The sequence below is a fragment of the Tachyglossus aculeatus genome, chromosome 21, assembly GCF_015852505.1.
Source record: "Tachyglossus aculeatus isolate mTacAcu1 chromosome 21, mTacAcu1.pri, whole genome shotgun sequence".
In the NCBI taxonomy this organism is placed as follows: domain Eukaryota; kingdom Metazoa; phylum Chordata; class Mammalia; order Monotremata; family Tachyglossidae; genus Tachyglossus; species Tachyglossus aculeatus.
The window spans coordinates 1680568-1695120 of NC_052086.1; the positions used below are offsets into that span (position 1 = coordinate 1680568).

Consider the following 14553-nt stretch of genomic DNA (forward strand, 5'->3'; position numbering starts at 1 on the left):
ATGTTTGGTTTTGTTCTCTGTCTCCCCCTTTTAGACTGTGAGCCCACTGTTGGGTAGGGACTGTCTCTATATGTTGCCAATTTGTACTTCCCAAGCGCTTAGTACAGTGTTCTGCACATAGTAAGCGCTCAATAAATACGATTGATGAATAATAATAATAATAATAATAATAATAATAATAATAATAATGATGGCATTTATTAAGCGCTTACTATGTGCAAAGAACTGTTCTAAGCGCTGGGGAGGTTACAAGGTGATCAGGTTGTCCCACGGAGGGCTCACAGTCTTCATCCCCATTTTACAGATGAGGGCACTGAGGCCCAGAGAAGTGAAGTGACATGCCCAAAGTCACACAGCTGACAATTGGTGGAGCCGGGATTTGAACCCACGACTTCTGACTCCAAAGCCCATGCGCTTTCCACTGAGCCAAGTTGCTTCTCTGTTCATACATCATAATTCACACTTCACTCCGCTGCCCGGATCATCTTTCTACAGAAACATTCAGGAGACTGTGAGCCCACTGTTGGGTAGGGACCGTCTCTATACGTTGCCAACTTGTACTTCCCAAGCGCTTAGTCCAGTGCTCTGCACACAGTAAGCGCTCAATAAGTACGATTGATTGATTGATTGACATGTCACCCCCCCCCCCTCAAAAAATCTCCAGTGGTGACCGACCCACCTCCGTATCAGATAAAAACTCCTCACCATTGGCTTTAAGGCACTCCATCACCCATTTGGGTCTCCCACCTGTCTACACGTTTTGTTTTGTTGTCTGTCTCCCCCTTCTCAATCAATCCATCAATCAATCGTATTTATTGAGCGCTTACTGTGTGCAGAGCACTTGGCTAAGTGCTTGGGAAGTCCAAGTTGGCAACATATTGAGACAGTCCCTACCCAACAGTGGGCTCACAGTCTAGAAGGGGGAGACAGAGAACAAAACCGAACATACTAACAAAATAAAATGAATAGAATAGATATGTACAAGTAAGATAGATAGAGTAATAAATATGTACAAGCATATATACATATATAAAGGTGCTGTGGGGAAGGGAAGGGGGTAAGATGGGGGGGACTCGACTGTGAGCCTGCTGTTGGGTAGGGACTGTCTCTATATGTCGCCGACTTGTACTTCCCAGGCGCCTAGTCCAGTGCTCTGCACACAGTAAGCGCTCAATGTGATTGAATGAGTGAATGAATGAATGGGAACACCCCAGGGAGCGGTTTCCCTCAGGTTGGGCCCCGGGGCCACCCTCCCGCGAACCCAGGGGACCGGGGAACGCCGGGAAGGCGGCTGACCTGACTTTTTGGAGATGGTGGACATTCCGCTGGACAGCGGGTAGGTGTTAATCCAGCCCTGGGCGGCCTGCTGCCGGGAGCCCACCGTGATGTCCAGGTTACTGCGGGTGTCCTGGTTGTCTACGGTCACAAACAGGCCCGTCGAGGGGGCGGCCGGAGGGAGGGAGGGATGGGGCCGCCGTCTCGGGGCTCCGGCCCCCCCGGGGGCTCACCTGGAGGAACCAGCTGGCTGGCCGTCAGGTACTTCTTGTCGGAGAACATGGCCGTCCAGAACTTGATCAATATGCTGATGTCTTCCCGCAGCCTCTTCTCCTCCTGGGTGGGGAACTTCGGGGGGCAGCTAGGGCACGGGGGAGGGAGGAGGGGTTGATGCTTGAGGAACTGGCCTCGGACAAGGTCCCAGAGGCCCGTGAGGACGGGGCGGGGGACGTGGTCGGAGGCGGGGAAGACGAGGGTCTGCGGCTGCTGCGGCCCCTCTGAGGCAAGGTCAGTCAGTTATTGAGCGCTTACCGTGAGCGGGGCACCGTACTAGAGCGCTTGGGAAAATACACTGTAGCAATATAAAAGACGCATTCCTCGCCCTCAACAAGTTTACAGTCTAGAGGGGGAGATAGGCGTTAATATAAATAAATGACAGACGTGGACATACGTTCTGTGGGGTTGGGGGATGAATAAAGGGGAGCAAGTTGGGACGACGCAGAAGGGAGTGGGAGGGGAGGAAAGCGGGACTTAGGGGAGACCTCTTGGAGGAGATGGGCCAAAGATATTCATTCATTCAATGATAGGCGTTAATATAAATAAATGACAGACGTGGACATAAGTTCTGTGGGGTTGGGGGATGAATAAAGGGGAGCAAGTCAGGATGACGCAGAAGGGAGTGGGAGGGGAGGAAAGCGGGACTTAGGGGAGACCTCTTGGAGGAGATGGGCCCAAAATATTCATTCATTCAATCGTATTCAGTGAGCGTTTACTGTGCGCAGAGCACCGTACTAAGCGCTTGCGAAAATACATTGTAACAATATAAAAGAAGCATTCCCCGCCCTCAGTGAATTTAAAGTCTAGAGGGGGAGATAGGCGTTAATATAAATAAATGACAGGCGTGGACTTAAGTTCTGTGGGGTTGGGGGATGAATAAAGGGGAGCAAGTCGGGACGACGCAGAAGGGAGTGGGAGGGGAGGAAAGCGGGACTTAGGGGAGACCTCTTGGAGGAGACGGGCCCAAAATATTCATTCATTCAATCGTATTCAGTGAGTGCTTACTGTGCGCAAAGCACTGTACTAAGTGCTTGGGAAGTACAAGGTGGCAATATTTAGAGATGGTCCCTATCCAACAATGGGCTCACAGTCTATGAAACACGTCACAAATCTGCCTGTCAATAGTTGGTGGGCACAGGAAGGGGCCTCAGCCCCCCGGGTGGAGGGGAAGCGGGGGGCTCCGCAGCGCACCCCGGGGACCACACGCCTTGGCTGGGCGGGGAGGATGGGGTCCGGCGACCAGAGACGGCGGTCTAGATCGGGACTGGTGGGAGGGGACGGTCTCTTCGATCCCCACAGCGGTGAGGAGCGTGGGGCGTCGGGGTGGGGGGCCCGGGTACCTGAAGTAATCGAAGGCCGTCGAGTAAATCTTCTCGCGCAGGACATTGCGCACGGTGGCGTTGGGCACCACGTCGGCGTGCAGCAGGGACAGCCCGAGCGTCAGCAGCCTACGACCGGGAGCCGGGGAGGGTCAGCCCCCGCTCGGCTCCCCGAGCCCACCGGTCAGACGTTGCCTCTCGGCCCCTGGACGGGCGGTAAATCTTCCAGCCCGATGGGAGCGGTCTCCCAAGCGGGCCGAGCAGCCGCGGTCCAGTCAGCCCCCGGCCCCATGACTTCCACCGCGGTCCTGCTAGGCCTCCGGCTTTCTTTTTTCTCTTGTCTGCAAACCCACTGGGACCTGGCCAGCGTTGGTCAGTTGTCAACACCCACCCCCGAGGCCCCGACGAGACCTGGGAGCAGTGATTCGACCCCCCTTCCCACACCTCTGGGCTCCTGTTCTCCAGACTAGACACCCCTAACTCCCCAAGCTGTACCTCAGTGACCCACCTGTCCCTTTGGTCATTTCTACCACTCTTCCCCGCCCACCGTGTGACCACCCAAATGGGCCCCAAGACTCTGGCAAGTCTCCCCCTTTTAGACTGTGAGCCCACTGTTGGGTAGGGACTGTCTCTATATGTTGCCAACTTGTACTTCCCAAGCGCTTAGTACAGTGCTCTGCACACAGTAAGCGCTCAATAAATATGATTGATTGATTGTTTGATTGATTGGCATGCTGATGGGGCTCTAAGGGGGTTCTCTGACTGCCTGTGTTGCCCTTTCATGTTTCACCGCTCCCAATGTGACTGTCTCCGATCCTTCTCTCCATTCACACTCTTGCACTGTCAGCCCTCTGAGGGACAACTCCATTTATTACTCTATTTATTTATTTATTCTACTTGTACATTCTTATTCTATTTATTTTATTTTGTTCATATGTTTCTTTTTGTTCTCTGTCTCCCCCTTCTAGACTGTGAGCCCACTGTTGGGTAGGGACCGTCTTTAGATGTTGCCAACTTGGACTTCCCAAGCGCATAGTACAGTGCTCTGCACACAGTAAGCGCTCAATAAATTAGATTGATTGATTGATTGACTACGGCCACATCTAATTCCCACCTGTCTCTTCAAAAGCGGCATGGCCTTAGCGGAGAGAACACAGGCCTGGGTTCTAATCCCGGCTCCATCACTAGTCTGCTGTGTGGCCTTGGGGGAGTCACTGAAAGTCTCTGTGCCTCCGTTACCTCAACTGTAAAATGGGGATTAAGACTGTGAGCCCCATGTGGGACAGGGACTGTGTTCATTCATTCATTCGATCGTATTTGACAGCTTACTAAATCAGCGTGTATAATGAGCACGTATCAATAAATACGATTGATTGATTACTGTGCGCAGAGCACTGTACTAAGCGCTTGGGAAGTCCAGGTTGGCAACATATAGAGACGGTCTCGACCCAACAGTGGGCTCATTCAACCTAATTAGCTTGTATCTCCCCCAGCGCTTAGAGCAGTGCTTGATATCAATCAATCAATCGTATTTATTGAGCGCATACTGTGTGCAAAGCACTGTGCTAAGCGCTTGGGAAGTCCAAGTCAGCAACACCTAGAGACAGTCCCTACCCAACAGCAGGCTCACAGTCTAGAAGGGGGAGACAGAGAACAAAACCAAACATACTAACAAAATAAAATAAATAGAAGAGATATGTACAAGATAAATAAATACATAGTAAGCGCTTGACAAATACCATCAATATTATTATTATTATTCCCTCCCTGCGCTCTGCACGCAGTAAGTACTTGCGACTACGAGCACCTCTAGATCCCAACCCGGACTATCTGGCTCGTATCGGAAAACACACGCCCGCTCGCCGGGAAGGCCCGTTCCTTCCCGCCTCCTCTCGCTCCCTCGGCTTGGGCATTTGGGGGAGGTGGCGGGCCGTGCCCGTCTTTTCGGGGGGACCGGGAAGGGGGTCCTTACTTGAAGCGGGGGCCGATGGCGGCCACGTGCCGGTTCATGCTGCTCTTGGTGCCGCCGATGTTCAGGGAGAGGGAGCGCTGCAGGAGGCTGGAGAAGATCTCCACCTGGTCCGAGCTGCAGTACTTGGCGATCTCGAAGCGCTGCACGAGGAACTGCGGACGTGGAAAATCAATCAATAAATCGCATTTATTGAGCACTTACTGTGTGCAAAGCACTGTACTAAGCGCTTGACACCCCTCCGAACACCCCCCCGGCTCCCCCATCCCACCCATTCCCAGCTCTGCGGGGGGCGGCCCCGGGAAGGAGCGTGGCCGAACGGTTAGAGCACGAGCACCACGACCTGGGTTCTAAAACCGGCTCCACGACTTGTCTGCTGGGTAGGGACCGTCCCTATATGTTGCCAACTTGTACTTCCCAAGCGCTTAGTACAGTGCTCTGCACACAGTAAGCACTCAATAAATACGACTGACTGATTGATTGACCTTGGACAAGTCACTTCACTTCCCTGGGCCTCAGTTCCCCAATCTGGAAAATGGGGATTAAGTCTGTGAGCCCCCTGTGGGGCGTGAACTGGGTCCAACCTGCTTACCCTGTATCTACCCCAGAGCTTAGAACGGTAATAATAATAATAATAATGATAATGATCTACCCCGGAGCTTGGAACGGTAATAATAATAATAATAATGACGGCATTTATTAAGCGCTTACTATGTGCAAAGCACTGTTCTAAGTGCTGGGGGGATACAAGGTTGCCCCACAGGGGGCTCACAGTCAATCCCCATTTTACAGATGAGGTAACTGAGGCACAGAGAAGTTAAGTGACTTGTCATTACCCGGCACGTAGTGAGCGCTGAACAAATACCACATTCGATTGTATTTATTGAGCGCTGACTGTGTGCAAAGCACTGGACTAAGTCTCAAATAAGTCAACAACAAAAAAAAGGAGTCAGAGCAGAGGGGCCACCGAGCTCCAGTGAAGCTGGTGGACAGAGAGGGGCCTAGAGGGGAGATTCGACCGTCATCCCTGTCTCTTTTGGGGGCCAACTCGAGTACCCCGAGTTGGGGGACCACATTTTCGTTCCGGGGCCCGGCCAGCCAGGCGGGCAAGGGTGTGGTTTCTGTGATGGCGTCGTGCCCGGAGGAGCGTGGGCCCGCCCCCCGCCCGGTCCCAACCCTGGTCCCCGGACCGAGGTTCTCACGTCAATCCAGATGGAGTGGGGAGTGACTTCCGGAGGACAAGGCTTGGGCTGGCTGGCTTCCGAGGCCGCCAGCGGGTCGGCTTCCTTCTCCTCCGCGGAAAACAGGCCGAACTTCTGCTCCACCGTCATGTGCCAGGCGCCGGCCATTTCCCGCATGAACTGGAAGCCCGGAGTCGACCGGCTGTGCCACCGTGCCCCGCCTCGCCCGCCCCTCTCCCCCCGGTCCCGGTCCGATCCAGGCCGTTCCCAACCTCCGGGGCTGGACCCAGTCAGCTCGCTGTGGGCAGGGAATGTGTCCGTTAATTGTCACGCTGTCCTCTCCCAAGTGCTTAGTTCAGTAAGCACTCAATAAATACCATTAATTGACTGCCTGGCAAGCTCAGGGGGAGCCCACGGGAGAGGGCCGGGGCGTGGAGATCGGGCTGGCCCCAGCGGCTAAGGACCGACCCTTCTCTCCCACTCTTGCCGGGCCCCGGACTTACCGGCACTTCAATCCCGTTCTTGCCGGCCAGTAGCCACTCCCAGCAGGCCACCGCCGTCTCCATGCCCCGCTCATCCAGCATCCGCAGCGGCCCCCAGCACAGGTGATGCAGGAGCTGGGGGTCACACTCTGAAACATCCGTTTGGGAAAGCACGTCTCCGGGCCCGCTCCCGTGAAACCTCCAATCCCGATCCGAGGAAACTTCCGGGCCCATCCCGGGAAGCCTCCAGACCCATCCTAGGAAACCTCCGGATCCAATCCCAGGAAACCCCGGACCCACCCCGGGAAACCTCCGATCCAATCCTGGGAAACCCCCAGACCCACCCCGGGAGACCTCTGGAGCCGACCCTGGGAAAACCTCAGGATCCTATCCTGGGAAACCTCCGGATCCAATCCCAGGAAGCCTGCAGATCCGCTCTCGGAAAACCTCATCGGGGACTGCAGGAGGCAGGAGGCTAAGTACAGTGCTCTGCACGCAGTAAGTGCTCAATAATAATAATAGTTTTGGTACCTGTTAAGCGCTTACTACTACTAATAATAATGATGGCATTTATTAAGCGCTTACTATGTGCAAATCAATCAATCAATCAATCGTATTTATTGAGCGCTTACTGCGTGCAGAGCACTGTACTAAGCGCTTGAGAGGTCCAAGTTGGCAACATATAGGGACGGTCCCTACCCGACAGTGGGCTCACAGTCTCAAAGCACAGTGCAAAGCACTGTTCTAAGCGCTGGGCAGGATACAAGGTGATCAGGTTGTCCCATGTAGGGCTCACAGTCTTCACCCCCATTTTCCAGATGAGGTAACTGAGGACCAGGGAAGTGAAGTGACTGGCCCAAAGTCACACAGCTGACGCGCGGCGGAGCCGGGATTTGAACCCATGACAGTCTTCATCCCCATTTTCCAGATGAGGTCCTTCCTCAACCCCCTTCCTTCCTCTCCCCCTCGTCCCCTTCCTTCCTCTCCCCCTGGTCCCCCTCTCCGTCCCCCCATCTTACCTCCTTCCCTTCCCCACAGCACCTGGATATATGTATATATGTTTGTACAGATTTATTACCCTATTTATTTATTTATTGTACTTGTACATATCTATTCTATTTATTTTATTTTGTTAGTATGTTTGGTTTTGTTCTCTGTCTCCCCCTTTTAGACTGTGAGCCCATTATTGGGCAGGGACTGTCTCTATATGTTGCCAAATTGTACTTCCCAAGCGCTTAGTACAGTGCTCTGCACACAGTAAGCGCTCAATAAATACGATTGATGATGATGATGAGGCAACTGAGGCCCAGAGAAGTGAAGGGACTGGCCCAAAGTCACACAGCTGGCACGCGGCGGAGCCGGGATTTGAACCCAGGACCTCCGACTCCCAAGCCCGGGCTCAGACGACCGACCGACTGAAGTGGCGACTTCAATTCCAGTTCTACAACCGGGCCCTTCTTCCTCCTGCTCTGACTGTCCACAAATAGGTCTTGCCTGTCTGCCTTCCTGTCTCCCCCGATTAGATCGGGAGCCCCCCCGGGGTCTCCCAAGCCCTCGGTCCCGGGGCCTGGCGCTCGGGATGTGCTCCCAACGGACCCGGGGTGGGGAGGAGGGCGGTTACCGGCACTGCTGATGAGCATGGCGGTCAGCTTGAACAGGGACCGCGTGAAGTCCTGGGCCTTGCCGCTCTCCAGCGCGTGGTTGAGCTGCTGGGTCATCAGCTTGCTGAGGTCGGAGATCGGGCCCGTCGCGGCTGAGAACTGCATCATGCCGCACACCTGGAAGAGGGGCCGGCCTTCCTTCGGCGGGGTCCCTGCCTCGGTTGCCCGTGCTGAGGGCCGGGCGGGCGCGGCAGAGGCGCCTCCCCCGCTTTCTGGGACGATGGCGGACCAGACACCGATGCCTGACCGGATCCATTCATCTCTAACCCACGGCTTACAACGGAGCTGGGCACAAGCAAGCGCTTAACAAATACCATGATAGTAGTAATACTATAATAATAATGATGATGGCATTTATTAAGCGCTTACTATGTGCAAAGCACTGTTCTAAGCGCTGGGGAAGTTACAAGGTGGTCACGGGGGGCTCACAATCCACGTGCCCTGGATGATGGCTTGGACTCCCCTCTCCAGCCCGGAAAACCCACTCACCCTGCTCAACCTCTGGGCCACGGCCCGGGTCAATCCCCCTGCTTGGAATGCCCTCTCCGCCCATCCCCATTCCGCTCGGGAGTCCTTCTGGGTCATCCCCATCCGACCCTAGCCACTCCGGCCTGCCCGGGCCCTTCCGTCCATCCCGGAGAGCTGAAAACTGATGCTCCCGGACCACGTGCCCTGGATGATGGCTTGGACTCCCCTCTCCACCCACCCTGCTCACCCTCAGTGCCATGGCCCGGGTCAATCCCCCTGTTTGGAATGCCCTCTCCGCCCATCCCCATTCTGCTCGGGAGTCCTTCTGGGTCATCCCCATCCGACCCTAGCCGCTCCGGCCTGCCCGGGCCCTTCCATCCATCCCAGAGAGCTGATAACTGATGCTCCTGGGCCACGTGCCCTGGATGATGGCTTGGACTCCCCTCTCCAGCCCGGAAACCCACCCACCCTGCTCACCCTCTGTGCCACGGCCGGGGTCAATCCCCCTGCTTGGAATGCCCTCTCCACCCATCCCCATTCCGCTCGGGAGTCCTTCTGGGTCATCCCCATCCGACCCTAGCCTCTCCGGCCTGCCTGGGCCCTTCCGTCCACCCCGGAGAGCTGATAACTGATGCTCCCGGGCCACGTGCCCTGGATGATGGCTTGGACTCCCCTCTCCAGCCCGGAAAACCCACCCACCCTGCTCACCCTCAGTGCCATGGCCCGGGTCAATCCCCCTGTTTGGAATGCCCTCTCCGCCCATCCCCATTCCGATCGGGAGTCCTTCTGGGTCATCCCCATCCGACCCTAGCCGCTCCGGCCTGCCCGGGCCCTTCCGTCCATCCCAGAGAGCCGATAACTGATGCTACCGGGCCACGTGCCCTGGATGATGGCTTGGACTCCCCTCTCCACCCACCCTGCTCACCCTCTGTGCCACGGCCCAGGTCAGTCCCCCTGCTTGGAATGCCTTCTCCGCCCATCCCCAATCCCTTCGGGAGTCCTTCTGGGTCATCCCCATCCGACCCTAGCCGCTCTGGCCTCCCCTTCCGTCCGTCCCGGACAGCCAATAACTGATGCTCCCGGGCCACGTGGCCCGGATTAGGTAGGGAGAGCGGTGAGAACGACGCCCGGGTCCGTCCCGCCCCCCATCCCATCACGCCATCCGTTCCCTTGCCACCCCGAGGGCCGGGCGGGCTTGGCGGCGGCGGGCACCGTACCTCCCCGGCATAGCGGTTGCGCAGATTCAGGGAAGCCATGAAGTTGGAGTAGTCCTTCTTCACGCAGGCCGGCCTCTCGGTGAGCTGGGTGGTCTGCCCAGACGGGAAGGGAAGAATCAGCCGCGGCCGTGCGGTAAATGGCCCGGTATCCAGGGTCGGACCGGCCGGGGGACCTCGCGGGTTCGTTCACGAGGTCCCCCGTCCCATGCGGGGCTCTCAGGCTCCATCATTTTACAGAAAAGGTCCCCCGCCCCCGGGTCTGGCCCCCCGCGCGCGCGGCGACGAGACACTCACCCCCAGAGTCACGTTCTGCCGGTTGTAGCCGGCAAAGTGCAGGATGCTCTCGGTGGCCATGGCCAGGCCGGTGTGCTGGGTCAAGCCGGACAGCCAGTTCTGGCGCCGGTTAAGGTACTCCTGCAGGGACAGGAGGGTCACTCTGACCTCCACCCGCCCCGCTGACCATTCATTCAATCACAAACACGATCCCTGCCCTGGAGGAGCTTATAGTCCATCTTGGCTCCGCCTTCACTTCCTCCTTCTGGACAGGTTCATTCAGTCATTCATTCAATCGTCTTTATTGAGCGCTTATTGTGTGCAGGGCACTGGACTAAGCGCTTGGGAAGTCCAAGTTGGCAACATAGAGAGACGGTCCCTACCCGACAGTGGGTTCACAGCCTAGAAGGCGGAGATAGGGAACAAAACAAAATAAACAGAATAATCGTGTACAAATAAAATAGCGTAATAAATACGTACAAACAATTGATCAATCAACGGTATCTGTTAAGCGTCTAGACTGTGAGCCCGCTGTTGGGTAGGGGCCGTCTCTATATGTGGCCAACTTGGACTTTCCAAGAGCTTAGTCCAGTGCTCTGCACACAGTAAGCGCTCAACAAATACAACTGAATGAATGTTGAGCGCTGGCAGGGTGCGGAGTGTGGGATGGAGCGCTTAGGAGTGGACGAGGGAGCGGAGCAGGCAGACATGATCCCTGCCCTGGAGGAGCTTATAGTCTATCTTGGCTCCGCCTTCACTTCCTCCTTCTGGACAGGTTCACTCAGTCATTCATTCAATCGTCTTTATTGAGCGCTTACCGTGTGCAGAGCACTGGACTAAGCGCTTGGGAAGTACAAGTTGGCAGCATATAGAGACAGTCCCTACCCAACAGCGGGCTCACAGTCTAGAAGGGGGAGATGGAGAAGCAAACAAAACATATTAACAAAATAAAATAAACAGAATAAACATGTACAAATAAAATAGAGTAATAAATCCGTACAAACATACATACATATATACAGGTGCTGTGGGGAGGGGAAGGAGGTACGGCGGGGGGGATGGGGAGGTTCGAGGCACATCTAGCTCCACTCACACACCGACAGCAGGCTCTCCTCTCACACACATACACACAAACAGAATGGCAACAATCTCACAAACACAAACACACACACAAACACTGGCAGCAATATCGCATACTCAGGCAAACAAACTGGCAGCAATCTCTCTCTATCACACCCCCCCCCCACAAACATACTGGCAGCAATATCTCTCACAGACACACACAAACATACGGGCAGCAATCTCTGTTTATCGCATTCCTTCATCCATTCAATCATATTAAGCGCTTATTGTGTGCAGAGCACTGTACTCTAAACGCTTAGTAAAGTACAATATAGCAATACAGAGCAACAATCCCTGCCCACAACAAGCTTAGAGTCTAGAGGGCTCTCACAAACATACCTGCTGACTGGTAACTGTCGATCCCTCTCTCTCTCACACAAACACAAACATACTGGCAGCAATCTCTCTCTATCACACACACACCCCCACAAACATATTGGGAGCAATATCTCTCACAAACACACAAAAACATACGGGCAGCAATCTCTGTTTATTGCATTCATTAAATCGTATTAAGCGCTTACTGTGTGCAGAGCACTGTACTCTAAGAGCTCAGGAAAGTACAATATAGCAATACAGAGTGACAATCCCTGCCCACAACAAGCTTAGAGTCTAGAGGGCTCTCACAAACATACCCACCGACTGGCAGCAATCTCTCTCTATCACACACACCCCCACAAACATATTGGCAGCAATATCTCTCACAGACACACACAAACATACGGGCAGCAATCGCTGTTTATCACATTCCTTCACCCATTCAATCGTATTAAGCGCTTACTGTGTGCAGAGCACTGTACTCTAAGCGCTTAGGAAAGTACAATATAACAATACAGAGTGACAATCCCTGCCCACAACAACAAGCTTAGAGTCTAGAGGGCTCTCACAAACATACCTGCTGACTGGCAGCTGTCTATCCCTCTCTCTCTCTCACACAAACACATACATACTGGCAGCAATCTCTCTCTATCACACACACACACCCACAAACATATTGGCAGCAATATCTCTCACAGACACACACAAACATATGGGCAGCAATCTCTGTTTATCACATTCATTCATCCATTCAATCGTATTAAGCACTTATTGTGTGCAGGGCACTGTACTCTAAGAGCTTAGGAAAGTATAATATAGCAATAGAGTGACAATCCCTGCCCACAACAAGCTTAGAGTCCAGAGGGCTGTCACAAACATACCCACCGACTGGCAGCTGTCTGTCTCTCTCTCTCTCTCTCTCACACAAACATACTGGCAGCAATCTCTCTCTCACACATACACACACACACACACACACATAAACTACTGTGAGCCCACTGTTGGGTAGGGACCGTCTCTATATGTTGCCAACTTGTACTTCCCAAGCGCTTAGTACAGTGCTGTGCCCACAGTAAGTGCTCAATAAAGCGCTAAGGAGGCCTTCCCAGACTGAGCCCCCTCCTTCCTCTCCCCCTCTCCATCCCCACCTTACCTCCTTCCCCTCCCCACAGCATCTGTATATATGCATATATGTTTATACAGATTTATTACTCTATTTATTTATTTAGTTTACTTGTACATATTTATTCTATTTATTTTATTGTGTTAATATGTTTTGTTTTGTTCTCTGTTTCCCCCTTCTAGACTGTGAGCCCACTGTTGGGTAGGGACCATCTCTAGATGCTGTCAACTTGGACTTCCCAAGCGCTTAGTCCAGTGCTCTGCACACAGTAAGCGCTCAATAAATACGACTGAATGAATGAATGGTACTGAACTGTACTTTCCAAGTGCTTAGTACAGTGCTCTGCACACGCTGTGCGACCTTGGGCAAGTCGCTCAAGTTCTCTGGGCCTCAGTTCCCTCATCTGTAAAACGGGGATGAAGACTGTGAGCCCCGCGTGGGACAACCTGATTACCTCGTATCTACCCCAGCGCTTAGAACAGTGCTTGGCACAGAGTAAGGCCTCCTTCAGGAGGCCTTCCCAGACTGAGCCCCCCCCTTCCTCTCCCCCTCCTCCCCGTCTCCATCCCCCCGCCTTACCTCCTTCCCTTCCCCACAGTACCTGTATTTATGTATATATGTTTGTACGGATTTATTACTCTATTTATTTTACTTGTACATATCTATTCTATTTATTTTATTTTGTTAATATGTTTTGCTTAGTTCTCTGTCTCCCCCTTCTAGACTGTGAGCCCACTGTTGGGTAGGGACCGTCTCTATGTGTTGCCGACTAGGACTTCCCAAGCGCTTAGTCCAGTGCTCTGCACACAGTAAGCGCTCAATAAATACGACTGACTGACTGATTGATAGTAAGCGCTTCACCAATACCAACATTATCATTATCCAGCGCTTAGAACAGTGCTTTGCACATAGTAAGCGCTTAATAAATGCCATTATTATTATTATTATTATTAAATACGATTGATGATGATGATGATTATTAAGCGCTCAATAAATACGGCCGCATGAACGAATCGAGAACGGTGATGGGAACTAGAGCGGGAAATGACAACGGAGACGGCCCCCTCGAGGCGCTTTTTTTTTTCCGCGGGGCCCTCGATGGCCGGCGCTTCCGGACCGGTCACCGGGGGCCGGCCCGGCTCCGGCCCGACGCGTCCGCCCACCGTGGCCCGACGGTACCTGCAGGTGGGACTTGGTGACGGTCGGCGCCCACTTCATCGCCTCCTGCAGAATCATCCCGCAGCGGGCCGCGAAGTCCTTGACGATGCTCTGGAGGAGGGGGACGGTTCGGTGGGGGGCTCGGCGCCCTGGGGCGGGCCCTCGGGGCAGGATTTGCCAGGCACGAGGGCCGGGGCGCCCGATTCGGGCAGCATCTCTACCGGGCACCGCTCCCGGGCACAAGAGAAGCAGCACGGCTCAGTGGAAAGAGCCCGGGCTTTGGAGTCAGAGGTCACGGGTTCAAACTCGGCCAATTGTCAGCTGTGCGACTTTGGGCAAGTCACTTAAATAATAATAATGGCATTTATTAAGCGCTTACTATGTGCAAAGCACCGTTCTAAGCGCTGGGGAGGGTACAAGGCGATCAGTTTGTCCCACAGGGGGGATCCCGGTCTTCATCCCCATTTTCCAGATGAGGGAACTGAGGCCCGGAGAAGTCAAGCGACTTGCCCAAAGTCACCCAGCTGACAAGCGGAGGAGCCAGGATTTGAACCCACGACCTCCAACTCCAAAGCCCGGGCTCTTTTCCACTGGGCCCCGCTGCTTCTCACTTAACATTCTCTGTGCCTCAGTTCCCTCATCTGTACAATGGGGATGAAGACTGGGAGCCCCCCGTGGGACAACCCGATGGCCTTGTAACCTCCCCAGTGC

General features: G+C 54.1%; 1 protein-coding gene across 1 annotated transcript in view; it reads right to left on the reverse strand.

Annotated features, from left to right (window-relative positions):
* Nucleotides 1-14553, reverse strand: part of PI4KA (phosphatidylinositol 4-kinase alpha) — a 142251-nt gene that overhangs the window by 25074 nt on the left and 102624 nt on the right. The window contains exons 28-37 of the mRNA XM_038762294.1: nucleotides 13864-13953; nucleotides 10143-10262; nucleotides 9849-9941; nucleotides 8124-8280; nucleotides 6524-6651; nucleotides 6042-6200; nucleotides 4843-4994; nucleotides 2892-2999; nucleotides 1509-1636; nucleotides 1297-1416 (exon numbers count right to left, since the gene is read on the reverse strand). Coding sequence (XP_038618222.1) covers nucleotides 1297-1416; nucleotides 1509-1636; nucleotides 2892-2999; nucleotides 4843-4994; nucleotides 6042-6200; nucleotides 6524-6651; nucleotides 8124-8280; nucleotides 9849-9941; nucleotides 10143-10262; nucleotides 13864-13953 — 1255 coding nt within the window. The remainder of the gene's footprint in view (nucleotides 1-1296; nucleotides 1417-1508; nucleotides 1637-2891; nucleotides 3000-4842; nucleotides 4995-6041; nucleotides 6201-6523; nucleotides 6652-8123; nucleotides 8281-9848; nucleotides 9942-10142; nucleotides 10263-13863; nucleotides 13954-14553) is intronic.